Source organism: Peromyscus californicus, unplaced genomic scaffold, assembly GCF_007827085.1.
Source record: "Peromyscus californicus insignis strain IS unplaced genomic scaffold, ASM782708v3 Scaffold_5__1_contigs__length_169319896, whole genome shotgun sequence".
In the NCBI taxonomy this organism is placed as follows: Eukaryota; Metazoa; Chordata; class Mammalia; order Rodentia; family Cricetidae; genus Peromyscus; species Peromyscus californicus.
Window position 1 is genome coordinate 83187607 of NW_026294573.1, and position 16865 is coordinate 83204471.

The 16865-nt window shown below is 38.2% G+C and overlaps 1 protein-coding gene across 1 annotated transcript; it reads right to left on the reverse strand.

The window, feature by feature from the left end:
• Positions 1 to 2936: 2936 nt before the first annotated feature.
• Positions 2937 to 15479, reverse strand: Tlr4 (toll like receptor 4). Its single transcript, XM_052718191.1, has 3 exons — positions 15150 to 15479; positions 10345 to 10511; positions 2937 to 5915 (listed from the first exon to the last, which is right to left on the reverse strand). The coding sequence occupies exons 1-3, from the start codon at positions 15237 to 15239 to the stop codon at positions 3656 to 3658; spliced, it is 2517 nt and encodes an 838-aa protein (XP_052574151.1). The 5' UTR covers positions 15240 to 15479; the 3' UTR covers positions 2937 to 3655.
• Between the last annotated feature and the right edge of the window lie 1386 nt (positions 15480 to 16865).

Sequence of the window (16865 nt, forward strand, 5' to 3'; positions counted from 1 at the left end):
AAGACAACTGAAATTCATCAAAAACATATTTAAATCTTAAAATAATGTTGAGGAAAATAACTAAACATAAAATATTATGTAGATATGAATAAAAATAAATAAAAATCTTGAAGCTTTAATTTCCTAATGTGATATTGGGAATATTCATGAAATTGTTATGGCATGAGAACTTTACTCAGAGATTATACATAAATTAGGCAAATAGGACTTTAAAATATCTACTGGAGAAAACTATTGTTAGAGAGCTCTTCTCGCCCTACCTTCTTCAAAGTTTTGGAAAACATGATGTCAAGCAAACCAATGAGGAAGTAGTTGAGAATATCCACGCAAGTGACAGACAGGAAATGTCAAATCTGTGAAAACTAAATTGACAGCAAAGATCTGTAGGACTTTGGGGTCTTAACTGGGAGGTATAAAGGACAAGGAACATCACACAAAGAGAAGGTACATTAATGATTCATCTGTTCTTCAAATGAACACGTATTGTCTGTCTACTTTGTCAGGCATGATGTTCAACACCAAGGAAGCAAAGGTGGTGATAAGATGTGACTCTCAGGCCCACAAAACACCAAGGGACATGTCTGAGAACTCGTACCAGTCCACACATGACTTTCCAGGAACCCACTAGTGATTTCTCAAAAGGCTGTAGAGTCCAAGGGGAAGCTAGAGTCGGGTAACACATATTAGTAGAAGGCAAGTAAAAAAGAAACTATCTACTTTAGTAACAGGAACTACTAAGGTCCTCCAAGCTATGAAAACAACTGTGATCAAAACTGTCATTGAGAAGGCCACTCGGTTCTTCTCTCTGACCACCCTTGAGAAAGCCCTTTATATTAAATATATATTTTACTTTGCAATGTCCTAAAAATTAATATACTAATCTTCATTTTATTTATAAGATGACGAGCTTTTAGACAAGTGAGGCCCAAGTCACACAGCTGGTAAGCTCTGAAAATGAATTCAGGAAGTCATACTTTCCAAAATTCCAGAAGATTTCTCTGGAATTACACCTGGAAAACACTTTTGAAACATCCCATGCCTTTCATTTCTTTCTTCTATCCATATTTTCTACTTCTTATTAACCTTATTCTTCATGTATACTTTGTTGGAAGCTCCCCAAAACCCTTTATGGAAAGATATGTTATAAATAAACCACTCTGTGCATAATGCATGCATGCATATGTATTTGCTTAATGATTCATGGTTTAAGTTGCAAAACCCTGACTGGCACTAACCACACAGAGAACTGAGGGGGTTTCACTTCTGTTTTGCCATTTTGAAGTATGAAGCAATGGGCTAGAATGCACAGTAGTCTCCCTGAGAGAGAGGGAGGATCAGGCTGGGGCCTTGCCTCTGGTGTGCTGACTGGCTGATTGACAAGATCTTTACTGCATTGAACTTCAGGTTTTATATCAGGAAAATGGAGAGATTAATTCTTGGTCTGATACTTCATCTGGCTAACAAGAGGCCAACAATTGTGTGACTATGTTTCAATTTAAAGGGAATTATAAAAATTTAAGGCATCTTAATTAATATTAATAACTCCGTACCACCATGTGAGTCTCTTTCATGCAAAAATATTTAAAATAATTGTGGAGAGCTTATCTTAGGCCTGACTTTCTTTTGTCTTCCTCTTCTCTTGTTCTGCATATCATTTCTTTCTATCCTTGCTCACCTCATCAGAAGTTCCTAGAATTTCAGTTCCTTCTGTGGTTAACTTATTTCACTTAGAATAAAGAAACTCCATTTCTTTGTTTTTTAAAGAGGATTTATTTATTTACTTATTATGTGCATGCAGTGTTGTGCCTGAATGCCAGAAGAGGGTACCGGATCTCATTATAGATGGTTGTGAGCCACCATGTGGTTGCTGGGAATGGAACTGCGGACCTCAGGAAGAGCAGCCAGTTCTTAAACTCTGAGCCATCTCTCCAGCCCCAGAAATTCCATTTCTATCCACGTTGTCACAAATAATATTTCCTTCTTTCCTAAGGTCAAACAACATTCCACTGCAAGTATATAGCCTACTGCCTCTATGCACTAACCTGTCAATGAACATTTGGGTTGTGTCCATAATTTGAATATTATGAATATTCTCATATTGAATCCAAATGATTTTTTAAAAATATTTATTGCTAGATCTTGTAATAGTTCTAATTTGGTTTCCTTTATGAAGAAACCCGCACAATTTTCTGTAATGGCTTAACTATGTTATATCCCCACCAACAATATAGAAGTGCTTTGTGAACACACACACATACAGCATATACATGTCATTATATATATATATATATATATATATATATATATATATATATATATATATATTCACACACACACACACACACACACACACACGTGCACACACACACACAGTGGTCATGCTGTGACTGGAATAAAGTAAAAGCTCATTGTGGTTTGAATGTTGCAGTTCCCTAAGAATGTCTTCACTGTCCTTTCTTGGAATGTGCCATTTCGAGCAAGTAGAAAAAAATACACTTTTCTGAGAAGCCCCTTGATTGTCCTGTTTTCTTAATGATATAATCTTCCCTCCCTAAATGTCATCAGAAGGCGATACCTAACAAGAAGCAGCAATGGTGTACTCCCAACATTCCCTCATCTCACAAAGTGTGTCCAACAGTGGGAAGGATGAAGGGAAAAGACCTCAGTTCTCCACAACTCCCTGAAGGGCTCTCCCAGCTCATCAAACAGTATCCTTCCTGAAAAGGAACATCAATTGCAGCAAATCTTGTGTTTCAATGCAGTTATGGTTCTGGAATTATCAACAAGAAATGATCAAGTTATCTGATTTCTGTTCCTGTATGCCTCTCTGCTCCCCCCTCCCCCCATTAAAAATACCCTATCAACCAAATTATTTTTAACACTGCCTCTGACATCCATAACTTAGTAGGTAATAATTTAAGAATGACACTCAGTGGCAAAGTGACAGAGTATATTTTACACACTTGCTTGAAAATTTGTTGTTAAATATGGGCATTCCTAGCATATCTCTAACAGTCTTATTTATGATATGAATATACAGACAAGGCATGAAAAATGATAACTAAATTCATAAAAAAAGTATATTAGGAATTTTTATTTAATAAATACACCATACTAAATATTGGCCAGGATGTCTGTGAGCATGTATTAATCAGGTTTCCTGAAGAATTAGGTACAAAAAAAGTCATAAAATGGAAGATGAATTTTGAAACAGAGGCACTCAAAGAGAGCCAGTGGAATTTAATTGTATTCAGTAGAAAAACGGGAAAGTAAGCAAACATTTTGTTCAGTTGAAACTACCAAAACTCATTTAAGGTACTTCAAACACAGTATATGATATATTTTATATTCAAAAGGTCAAGGGAAGACTAATGCTCCTTTCTACTCACACTGAGGCTTAGCCTCTTCTTCAGTTTGATATGATAAGAGTTGAGATTCTTGATTATGATTCTTTGCCAGAGTTCATTAAAGAATACGCCTGGAAGGTATGGAGTTTGATCTCAGTATTATGTCTTTCTGCTCTGTAAGGTCCATGAGGTTACCAGACTTTTGGTACCTTGTGCACCACGGGATCCTTGCCTACAGCAGAACCCCTGATGAGCTGTAACATTTAATACTTGTGAACAGAAGTGTTGGACCCATAGTTTTATCCTCCTCAGGTGGAAGTTGTTGCTTCTTGTTGATTGTTTTCTTCCTCTGCTGTTTCCTCTGGATTCCAGGCTCTCCCATCCAACAGAGCTTTTTTAAGCCTTCTCCAGAAGATGTGCCTCCCCAGAGCATTGTCCTCCCACTCTAGGTACGTGTTCCTGCTGAGAAGGCGATACAACTCCACCTGTTGCCTCAGCAGGGACTTCTCCACTTTCTCCAGGACAATGAAGATGATGCCAGAGTGGCTGCTCAGAAACTGCCATGTCTGAGCAATCTCATATTCAAAGATACACCAGCGACTCTGGATAAAGTGTCTAGACACCACCACAATAACCTTCCGGCTCTTGTGGAAGCCTTCCTGGATGATGTTGGCAGCGATGGCTACACCAGGAATAAAGTCTCTGTAGTGGAGGCAGAGCCGAAAGGGGGGCACCCCTTCCTCTAAATTCTTTACCAACTCATTTCTCACCCAGTCCTCATCCTGGCTGGAGTAGATGACAAAGGCATCATAGGTGCTTTCACCTCTGCTGTACTTTTTACAGCCAGCAATAAGTATCAGGTGAAAATAGAATTTGTAAACCAGAAACGCTATAGTGGATACCACAAGTACACTGATCACCGACACACTGATGATGGTCCTGTGCATATAACAGGTGGCATTCCTAAAATCCAACACCAAGGAGTCCTTCATTTCTATAGGTGTTGCACATGTCATTTGTTTAGTGTTCACTAAGAACAGTCTCTGGTCCTTGACCCACTGCAGGAAGTTCTGATGTTCACATGTACAAGCAAAAGAATTATTAGAAAGATTTAAGATGGTTAGATTCTTTGGAAAATGTTGCAGTATTCCTTTGACAGTCTCTATGTGATTGAAACTGCAATCAAGGATTTTGAGGGAGTGCAGCTGTTTATAATGGAATGGATCCAAAATCAGTAGTTTGTTGTGATTCATATTTAGTAACTGAAGTCTATGGAGTGTGTCAAACACCCCCCAAGATACCTGTTGTAATTGGCATTTAGAAATATCCAGGGATGTCAAGTTTGTCATATTTGTGAAGACATTTGAAAGAGTGTTGTCTTTGAAAGAATTGCCAGACATTTTTAAGGTGTTGAGACTGGTCAAGCCATAAAATATGCCATTGAAGTCAATGTTGGTGTTAGTATGAGAGATGTCAAGATAAAGCAGTTTTTCAAGAGATAAGAACACTGGGAATTCCGTGACCTTCTTTAAAGTGGAATTCTGAAAATCCAGGTATTCCAGCTGTTCTAAACCCATGAAGTTTGTACTCATACTGATGACACCATTGAAGCTGAGGTTTAAGTGTTTCAGGATGCTTGTTCCAAAATCATCATAAGAACAGCAACCTCTAAAGCTCAGTCCATTTCTACTGAGATCTAGATATGTGAGGTTTGGCAGATTCATATCTTTAAAACTGGTAGTCCTTTTGTTGGTAGTAAAAGTCAAATGTTTAAGGAAGGGGTGCTTCAGAGGTGGAAATTGCTCAAGGTCACATCTAGTGACTTTTAAGGTTTCCCATTTGAAATATTTAGGAATTTCTTCTAGGTGTCTTAAATACACGCTTGCCAGAGACATTGCAGAAACATTTGCCAAGCAATTGAAATCAGTAATATCACCCGAAAACTCATTTGCATATGTTAACCGGAACTCATCAATGACCACATTGCACAGCCCTTCCATGACAGAGGGGTCAAAACTTTCTACATTCCTTTCATTTTTAAATTCTCCCAAGATCAACCTATGGACTTGTAAACCACCCAGGTTTTGAATGCAAGTTTTCATTACATTTGTGCTATTAAAATTACTTCTTAGAGTCAGTTCATGGAGCCTAATTCCTTGAAAGGCTCGAGGTTGAATAAAGTCAATTGGGTTCAAGGAAAGCTCTAAAGAGAGATTGAGCTGGGGATTTTCACGTAAAGCCTGTAAGTCTTTGTGGGAAATAGTTTGAATATAGTTATTAGAAAGGTCCAAGTGTTCTAGGTTAGTCAGATTGGAAAAATATTCAGGTAACTTGAAAGAATGTATAAGATTGTGAGCCACGTTAAGTTTCTTTAAGGTTATAAGGTGTCCAATAGGTAAGATCTCTAGAGAAGCCAGTTTTATCTCCACAGCCACCAGATTTTGTAAATTTTCTAGTCCAGAAAAACTTCCCTGGGATAAAGTCTGGATAGGGTTTCCTGTCAGTATCAAGGTTGAGAGCAGCTGTAATCCCTGATATGCCTCATCTTCAATTGTCTCAATTTCACACCTATGGGGAAAAGAGATACCAGTTAAGTACTTTTGCTTAATAAAGCTTTGCAACATCATGAAAATCCCTGCAACCCCACCATCAAAACAGATGTGATATGCCATGTTATTGTATAGAGACAAACATACTAAGCAAGGCAGGTGACAATGGTGTGAGCAGGCAAGAGGCTCTGCAGATTCGGTATTTTCCCACTTTCCTGAACTATGCAGGGCAGCAAATCCATCAGAAGGAAATCAATTCACAATCAATAATTGGGGCACATAACAACTGTTTGTTTGATAGAATATGTAATTGCCTTAGATTAAGTTAAGGTGTTTCTTTCCACACATAGCTGTGATTTTACATCTAATGGGTACAGATTATATGGGTGGTAGTTAGTTGTTAGTCATGATAAATGACTAGTGAAAGTCAATTCCAAAGACATGAGTAATCACACATAACTGCCAAGGATGTCATTAATATTTACAAAAAGTTACTTACATATGACAGCTGGGTATTTTAAATCTGTCATTATCACAGGTAAATGTTAGTAAGGGGTGACATGAGTAAGTTTTGTGGAAGAAGTGGAAAGAGAGCTATGAATGTCCACATCAAAGGAATTGACCTTCTTCCAAGGGATGAAAGCAGACTTCTCTGAAAATATTTAAATGGAATTTTTAATAATAAATAGGAATGAAGGTGAGGCAAACAGTAGGCATAAAAGCCAAAGTAGGCAGCAGGCATGTCACAGGGAGGAGCCACAACACACATTGTCTGTGGCTGTAGGGCAACAAGGGAACTGAGGGAGGCTCTCACATGAGTTTGTGACGAGAGGGGTTTGCAAATAAAGTAGAGAATCTTAAGCCTAATGAAATATTATCAATTTTATCCCAAGATAAATTAGGTTGTGCAATATGTAGCATTCATAGAGACAGGCTAACAATAGCCAACATACAGTGATGCAAGATAGACTTCACTGCAGATACATGCCAGACACAGTTTGCAAATGAGTAGTTTCCAAATCTTTTAGATTAACCCTCACTTTTCTTATTCTCTTTGGGATATTCATAGGTAATAAAATCATTCTGGTCTGTGTTTTGGTTATTAATTGGTAATTTGATAAAAGTTAGGGGCATGATAGAAAGAATATTGGAAGAAGAGGTCATGTATCCATGGTTGGATGTATCTATTCTCCTACCTCCATGCATAATCTTTGGAACCCATATTTTGTGTGGGTTTCCATCATACCACTTCTAAATGATGCAGCTCAGTTTGATTCTTTCTCAAGTTCCTTCTTCCAGTTATATGATTTCATAGTCCATAATCATATTCATATATTGCCATATATAGCAGATAAGGACAAAAAAGGTCTTTCTCTGTTTCTATCTCATAATATCTAGCTCATAACTTTAGAGAGATGGAGTGATACAGTGAAAAAACTTTAAACTTGGAAGCCAGAGATATGAGATGATGCTCTAGTCTGCCAAGATAAACAATATTACTCAAAATTACTACAGATAAGTCAATCAAACCCTTCAAAACTCAGTTTTCCTAGACAAAAGAAGAAAAATTCATAATATACGTATGTTTCTAAAGGCTACTTGGTCTACCACAAATCACTCATAGGAGCCCAATCTAGTTACTATACATTAAACATCCTTGAAAAGGCCTGGGGAATAACTTGTCTACCTGGCTCTAAGGCAAAATATCCCATGAGCTAAGGGAAGAAGAACCTGAATTCTTTCTAAGTACATATTCAAAGCCCTTAAGGAATGTTCTTATAGTGTGCTGTAGACCCATGTTCAATTATACAGGACTTTGATGAGAAATTATGTCCTCTTTTTATTGAGAAGAGGTTATTCTGTTTACCTCTTTTCTACCTCCCTGTCTTACTCAGTTCCCTTCAAATCTCCCTGGGAAATTAAAATGTAAAATCTAATGAAATAATTATAATAGCATTTTTTAAACTCATAAAACTCACTAAATAATTTTACTACATGCAGTACCTAATAACATTTAACCATGCAGGGGCATTTATCATTTTCATTTAATATGAGTGATAACTGAGACTGAGGTAAAAGTTGCATGCATCAGGTCATACAGTTATAAATGTCGGAGAAAGAATGGGCTCCATTCTTCTTTGTGCCACAGAGTTTTTGCCCTACCCCTTTGTAATACTCTATTAATACCCAAGTAAAGAGTATAATACACTGGGTAGTTGCTAACTTTTTGACAGTAATGACTTCTCTGCAGTAGACTTTTAATACCACCATCTTTATCTTTATCAAAAGATTTTTAGAATAAAAACATGTGAAATATTTCTGTAGTTTAACAAACATTGCAGGGAAAAAAAAGGCGATTTATCTATTTCCGATTTTAAGGATGCTCCTGATCATTCCAAATCACTGATGTAAAGTGGAAGTTGAGCTGGAAGCTTCCCTCCCTGATGGCTAGTTTTCATTAAGAGGATGCTATAGAGGCTGCTGGGAGAGAAAAGTCATTAATGTTGTTATCCAGTTATGAACCCTATGAATTATAACACTAACCTGCCAGGCAAGATGTGTCTAATGATGAAATGTTGGCATAACTTTTGTAGGGATAACAAATCTTACTTGAGTTAGATTTTTGTCCCATCCCACAGGAGGTTACCCATGGCTGGTATTGTTAACTTGGTCAAAATAGTGATTAGAGAGATAGATGACCCTGATGTTTCATGTGGCAGGGAGGGTGGTTATTACTCTGGTTTAGTAAAATTAGCATGGCACCAGACTACTATCTAAATAATTATATTTATACCCATTAACAATGGTCACTCCTCTTTCTAGTAAACAGTGAAGAATGCAGATATTCTTAGATGTTCTAGATGCTGGGAGTGAAAGATGGTTCTGTGCTCTGCCCTGAAACAGACATTTATAGCACTTGCTCTAAGGGTCAGAGAACATAGAGAAATAGGGAGCAGAAACAATATGAGAGCCAGAAGACAGGGAGAAGAAGGGCTATCTTTGGGCATGACACAGCTATTGTAAACACAGGAACTGTGCTTACCTGCACAAGACTAAGCCTACCAACAGAAAGTCATGGATCAGGGAGGGGAACTGTGGGGTCCTTTCCTCCCTGTTAAACTTTAGATTCTAGGGAATAGACAATCATTGCTTTTAGTTGTTTATCAAATTGTTGAGCCCACTAGGCTCCAATAGGTACTTTGAAAGCTATGACAATACAGAGAACAAGGTTAAAATCCATGAGTCACAAAATAAACAAAAAGGTATGAATATAGGAAGGAGACCTGTTGGGAAGAGTCAAGGCTACCAGGGGTCAAAGGAATTAAGTGTGGGTGAGGATAAGAGTAACAGAATGCACTACATAGATGTCTGAAATTGTCAAAGAGTAAATTTAATCTCTAAAACAGGATTCAACTTCCCACCTAAAATATTGGTTAAAAATTGTATGTGTTCCAACAAATGGTATAATGCGCTGAATCAGAAAAGATAATCTTAGCAACTATGTCTTGCCCATAGCAGATGTTTTTCTCGGATCTTGGCATCTTTCTCCTAAGTGTCTTTCTTATTCTCTACCCTTTATTCTACTTTCAATATTTCAGGCATTTCTGTACCTATTCATGTCTCAATCCTTTCCCATACATAATTTAAACATCCCCTCTTCTAATCAACACAGATTGTTGCCTTTATTTTCACATAGTTTTTCACTTACTGTTGTAAACCACAGCAACAGAGTTGGTTAACATTTGTTGGATTTGTGGTATGTGTTTAATAACAGGGACAACATTTTAACTTATTCACTTAGTGAAGAGGATATTAATCCTACTTAATAGTTAGGAGTATGAGTCATGTATCTATAAGTTCTTGTTCTGCAGTTTAGGGTACAACATATAGGATTATTGGTGAATATTGTTGTAAGGTGTGTTACCTTTGTTTATGCTGCATTTGTTTAACTCTCTTAATCTACACTACTTTTTCTGTCTAAAACAGAGTAAAATTTACAGAAGTAAGAAAATAGAAAAACCCAGAGGCAAACAGGTAGACAGGCCAAGTTAAGTTAAGAAAAGCTAGCTAGAAACTAAGCCAAGCTAAGGCCACCCATTTAAAATTAAGAATAAGCCTCCTTGTGTGATTTACTTGGGAGCTGGGTGGTGGACCTCCCAAAGGAGTAAAAACCTACAACATAGGATGTGGTCCATAAATATTTAATGGAATAGTTTAAGCTAATGTAAAAGTTAGAACTGTCCTTAAATATTCTTTTCTAGCTGTCCATCAAACTTAAACCTGGTGAACAAAAGTAGCTCTTCCAAGGATATACAGCAAGTAATACATTTGCTGAATAAAGAGTGAAAGAAGTTGAGTTAGAATAAGCTAGATTTTCTTGGCCAAGAATGCAATGATAGAAAAATAATTATCTCACTTTTTGCAGCATGTAAAAGGTCATTCATTACCTGGATAAATCCAGCAACTGAAGTTCTGGAAAATTAGAGAAGCTATGGCTTCCTAAGGTCTTCAGGGGGTTGAAGCTCAAATCTAAGTTCTTGACTGAAGAAGGGATGTTGTCAGGGATTTTGTTGAGATTCTGATCCATGCATTGGTAGGTAATGTTAGGATCTACCTGGAATGATCACACAACAAATATCTGTTTCAAACTGCATATGTTCCTTTTCCTCCCCAAAGATAAATAATAGAGTGCTAAAACTCTTATACAAGAATATCAGTCAATCTTCTCTTGTCCATCCATCTATCCATTCAGTCATTCTGTTTTATTTTGTTTGAAACAGGGTCTCCTTTACCCCATTCTGGACTTAAATTTGCTATATAGACAAAAGTGTCATTGAACTCCTAATCTACCTGCCCCTACCACACAAGTGTGAGTATTACAGTGTATGACATCATATCCTTCCGCACCCATTCATTGATCTAACACTTCATGCTTATAAAATTTCTTATTCTATATATTTAGAAGGAAAAAGTGTCCCCTAAATTCTCAATGTGTTAACCTTCTACTAAAAGAAAATTATGATTAAATGTGGAATAACAAAATCAGGTGTTAAAGGTCTCTCAAGTCTTAAGTCCTTGGTTTCATAACAGATGTTCTGTGCCACTTGGTACAAAGTAATTTTCTTATCATTTTATTTATTTATTTTTGAGATTATAATTACATCATTTCCCTTTTCCCTTTCCTCCCTTCAAGTCCCCCCTTAGCTCCTCTTCTTTGCTTTCTTTCAAATCCCTGGCCCCTTTTTTTCATCAGTTTTTGTAATATACAGATATGAACATGTATGTAAATATAATCCTAAATACTATAGCATGTCCGTTCATTTGTGTAATATTACTCACATGTATGTTTTCAGGGCTGACCATTTGATATTTGGTAACCAATTGGTGTGCTCTTCCCTAGCAAGACTCTTCCCCACTCAACAAACAGAAACCTTTATAGAATATTACAGCCAATCAAAATGCAGAACTCTGGAGCCCAGTCCCAAGGGATACATTTACAATACACTCCTGCACCTAAGGCTAAGGGATCATTGCAGAGGAGGGGGAAGGAAGATCATAAGAGGCAAGGGAACAAGACATTTACTGTGACCTGGTGTCTCCTAATAACTTCAGAAGCTACACCCATAAAATCTGACTAACATGACTGCCTGAACATGAGCTGAACAAGGACTACAATTAGACATGCTACCATGGATAGAGTAAAAAGCCCAAGAGTCCTCAACTCTCTACAAAGAACTATAGGAACTTAAGGGATGCTGAGAGTGAGACAATGTTTTTGTTTGTTTGTTTGATAATATCTTTAATGAACTTAATTAGTTATATGTAAAAAAACATCTATCTTGTAAATGCATAGTTTTATGTAAAATTGCTATCATCCTAATTACTTATCCTAATTGTATGCAGCCACGTGGAGAATACCAATAAAGATGTCCAGACCTTTCCTAGCTACCTCCTATTTTTGACAATTGCATTTTCTGCCTTGGCTTATTGACTTCAGCAGCTTCGTGCAGAAAGGCGAGGCAGTCTTAAAGTGCATGGATCCCAGTGGTGGAAAGCAGTCATCAAGACCAAGTGCTTTGTGCTGTAACAATCCCCACTTAGTTTTATCTATTTTCTCACATTTACCCTAAACTCTGTTCCATAACCTTCCACCTAATTTCACAATTATATAATTTCTTCCAGAAAAATGCTTTATTTAACCCAGTGAGTTTTGTTTTCTCTTATTTAAAAGCAATAGAATTCCCAAAGGACTAAATGTTATCAGAGCTTATTTCAAAACTTGCTATAATGAAAGTGATAAATATTAACGATAATTATCATTGGCTATTATTAATCCCTTGCTGCAAATCAACATTTTACTTACATGGTATGTATTTTATGCTAATCTTCAAAAAATCTTTTAAAGATGAAGAAATTAAGAAGACAGGGTAATTCACATACAGTCAGAGGATTTATACATGTCCGTTCCCCCTTTCCGCATGTCTGTTTAAATGATACTTATCATAGTATCCTTGAAGGTATTGCTTCTGATAGAGTAAGGTGTTAGGAAGAAATTCTTCTTTTGCCCTCATTTATTTCCTTCACAGATTTTGACCACGAAGCAACTTTGTGTTTCCTACGTAATTATTTTCCAAACGTTGTTCATTTGATGAACTGGACCATGAGCTTTGGTGCTCTGATGATTTTGTTTGCTACATTGTCTCCAAGGTTCAGAAAGGTGCATGGTGACCTGTCAATGCCCGTTGACATTTGTTGGATGAGTGAATGATAAGCGTTCTATAACTGATGGAATAGAGGTTCACATAAGCCAAATGGTAGGCTTTTTCTGCTAAGGGCCCTGGGCAGTACAAAAATAAATGCTATAGAATTCCAGTTGGCATTGAACTCACAACATCAGCTAACAGAGAAAGAAAGTTAATAAGACCCACACTCCTGACCTGGTTCAGGGGAAATAGAGATTGATTCTAGATCCAGAACATGAAAGGTGAGCCACATCTGGATATGTGGAAAAAGGAAGAAATGTGTGTTATAAGGAGCAAAGAACATAAGCTAATAAGGGTGGGAACAAACTCAGATAAACTGGCTAGCAACAGGCACAGACGAGAGCCTTAAGTCATGAGAAGCCACAGTCTGAACACAAGGGTCTCAGACAATGGCCAGCAACCATTCTTTCATTGGCTTCACACATAGAAATTGAAGACTTATTATGATCTAGACAGTGGTATAACAGTGATGAAGCCAGCAGAAAAGGAAGGACAAATAATGAAAAATAGACGAAAGTATGAAGTGATATGATCAATGGAAACACATACTGAGAGGCCAAAGGCAGAGATCGTCATGTGGCAATCAAGAAAAAAAAATCCTGAGAAGGAGATACTTATACAGCGATCTACATAAAGTGAAAAGGAAAAAAAGAAACCCTGAAATCAAAGCCCTATATCTCAGTACTGTAGCTATAAGCCACACACAACTGTTGAACATGAACCATGTGTGTAGAATAAATCAAAATGTGTGGTAAACATAAATACTGCTGACTTTCTAACATTCTGTACCAAAATGGAACATAAATTATCTTCTTATTAGTTGCACTGCATTTGATTATATAAAATATATCACTAAAACTAACTCCACTCATTTGTTTTTAATTTTTCACTTTGACCACTAGGAAATTTTTGAACTACAATAAGGGGATCTGAAAATTTTACCATTAGACAGCTCTGATCTAGGGGAGGGATACTGTGTGTAGAGCAAAGACCCTGTAGGATGAAACCACCGTTGTGGCACTAAAGAGTTATTAAAAGGTTATAAAGGAGTAATTTGATAGATACAAGCCTCTGGACCAATGGAAACAAATAAGGATGCAATTTTGGTTATAGAAAAGGAGTGTAAATTAGGAAGCTAATCATCATCCCTGCAGATAAGGCAAAAGAAACTGCTACCCAGGCCTATAGAGAGGACAGGCTGACTTTGAGAGTTGCCAGAATACAGTACACACCAAGGGTAGTGGGATTTTTTCTCAGTGTGAAACTGATTTGAAACTATCTCCATCAACATATCTAAGGAATCAGAAGGCAAGATACCGAGAGAGAGCAAGGAGTTAGTCTTTACTATAACTTATAATATTTTCTCCCTTGTCAACTCTATGACTTTAACTCGTTATACCTGTCTTGAGCTTCTGAGCCTGCCTCACCCTGAATTATTTCCTTGTTTTCTCAGTTCTATTGTGAGCTTCTGAGGGAATTGTGTGGTTTGTGCAGGGAGAAAACAAGAATTAGTCATGAATCAGATTGCTCACTGGTCAGTATTTCACCAAGAAGGGAGTCACTGTCTTAGCTGATATTTTATATCACTCTCTGTCTGTCTGTTGTCTCTGTCTATCTCTCTGTCTCTGTCTCTGTTTCTGTCTCTGTTTCTGTCTCTCTCCCCCCATCTCCCTTACCCTCCTTCCCTCCTTTTCCTTCCCTCCCTCCCATGTCAGTATCTTCTAAAATTAGTGGCTGAATTCCAAACTCCCAGAAAATTATTACATTTTAAAAAAATGTTAATTATCAACATGTGTGTGTGTGTGTGTGTGTGTGTGTGTGTGTGTGTATACATTTTCATGCATGCTCACACCTGCCAAGGCAGACACTTGGAACTCATAGGATATCTTAAAGAAGTAGATTCTCTGCTTCCACCATGTGGGGCTTGAGGACTGAACTCAGATCTTCAGGCTTGGTAGTAACTGACCACACCTACTGAGCCACCATCATTCAAAGATTAAGCATCTTTGAGACAGAAGTGACAGCCACCTTCACCTGAGTTGGAAAGGGGAGGAATGACTGCAGAAAGCAGTGTGCCTGCTGTACCAACAGAAAGGCCTGATATTGATAGCCTTCTCCAATCCCTCTAGTGAGCACAGGAATTCTTTTACAATGTGAAAACTGGCATCAGAAAGGTTCAGTAACTTCTTTGATGTCACTCAGGCAGGTCACAGAACAATATAATACGTTTAAACTAGTTTTACTAATTTCAAGTCGCTAGTCGTGGCTCAGAAGAAGTCGTCAATGGAGCAAGACACCACACTGGCTGCCTGTTCCTGCCTTGCTGACACTGAGTCTTTTTGTTCCCACAGCTTCTCAAGTTTTCGGTTAGTTTAACTCCTTTGTGCAAAATAAACAAACCAGAGCACACAGCAGGAAGCTCTGAGCTGGGGACGGTTTTGAGAAACAAGGGAGACTAGCAGAAAAGGAGCTGGTCAGGACACACGTACCTCCACACAGGGATCCAAGCTTTCTGGTCTCAGGCAGGAGAGGAACAAGGCCATCATCAGTGTCCCAGCCAGGCAGAAGGGAGGGATCATCCTGGCATGTTCTGCAGCCAGCGGAGGCCCCGAGAAAGCATGATGAACTGACTGGAACCGTTGGCAGGGCCGAGTCCCTGGGGCACCAGGCTCTTCTCTCCCGGTGGGTGCCCCTCTGCAAGTACTGTATTCAAAGATGTTCTGCGCTAAAGGGGGAGAGGAAGTGAGAGTGGCAACCTTAGCATTCTCACTTTCGGTTGTTTTTTATTTTTCCTCTAGAATGTATCTGCCCTATCGAAGGAGACAAACTGCAAGACTAAGAGGAGAACAGGAAGAAGAAGGCGTTCGCCAACCAGCCCTTGGAGGAACAGCAAGAGGAAGCTGGCTTTCATCCCAGGAAGTCATCTGACCTCTGGGCTAAGTGAACGCAGGAAAGTAACCAGATACTCCCAAAGCCAGTGTATGTGCCTGGAACAACATCCAACTTCCTGCTTGGTTTTCAGTCGTGAAGACTTAACTGCTCCGACTAGACTTGTCAGTCTCTGATGGCACAGTACCGCAGACTGGGTGTTAAAAACTGCAGGAACTTATGTTCTCAGGATGATGAAGGCTAGAACCCAGAATCAAGATGTGATCAGGTGTGTCTGTGTCCTGATCTTTTCTCTTGCGTGTGTATGTGTGCACAACTGCTTACTCATGGGAGAAATGGATATTTTATGTGTGTGTACTTCTATGTGCATGTGTGTATGTGTGTGTGTGTGTGTGTGTGTGTGTGTGTGTGTGTGTGTGTGTGTGTGTATAAAAACCAGAGTTCACTATTGGGTGCCTTCCTTGTTTGTTCTCAATCTTCTTCTGCTATTATTAATTACTAATTATTAAACTATTAGAGATGGGAACCGACACAGTTTATTACAAAAGGGAAAACATTCCCAAGAATAAGAATGGGCTAGTGAGCTGAGAGTAAAACTCAAAAGGTTCCACCATAGTTTTGGAGCCAGGGTCTCTAACTGAACCTGCTCATTCAGTGACTAGACTGACTGGCCAGTGAGTCCTTGAGATCTACTCATCTCTACCCCCTCCCCAGTGCTGGGGTTAAGGGGACTTGCAACAGTATCCAGTTTTTTATGTGGGTGCTGGGATCAGTAGATCTTAATGCATGTGAAACACTTGGCCAACTGAGCTCCCCAGCCCCTGACCTCTTTTGAAAATAATACTGCCTATATTGCATTGAAGTAGATTCATATAGCATTATTTTATTTTAATTATCTTATTAAATAGCAGTCACAAGATGAGGTGATGGGAGATGAAGACTTCAACATACAAATTTCGGAGAACACTACATAATTCGACATTTTACACTGTTGGTGAAGAAAAGGCCACCTATGAAGCTAATGGAAAGGCTCCAGCGAAATACCATGAGGAAGGGATTCAGAATCACATACAACTGAGGTCAAGTCTAGGTTGGATGACTAATGACCAGGCCACATTACTCAAATGACTTAACTTTCCAAGCCTTGCATTCAGACCTATAAACTGAAAACACTTTTTTTTTTTTTTTTTACATTATAGAATCTCTTATTTAGAATACTTATTCTTAGAGCGCTATGTAATTTCTTCTGGGTCATCTATGATCCCAGAAACTTCTGATAAGATCAGTATTGAAGGGGACTCTGGCACAGCAGAGGT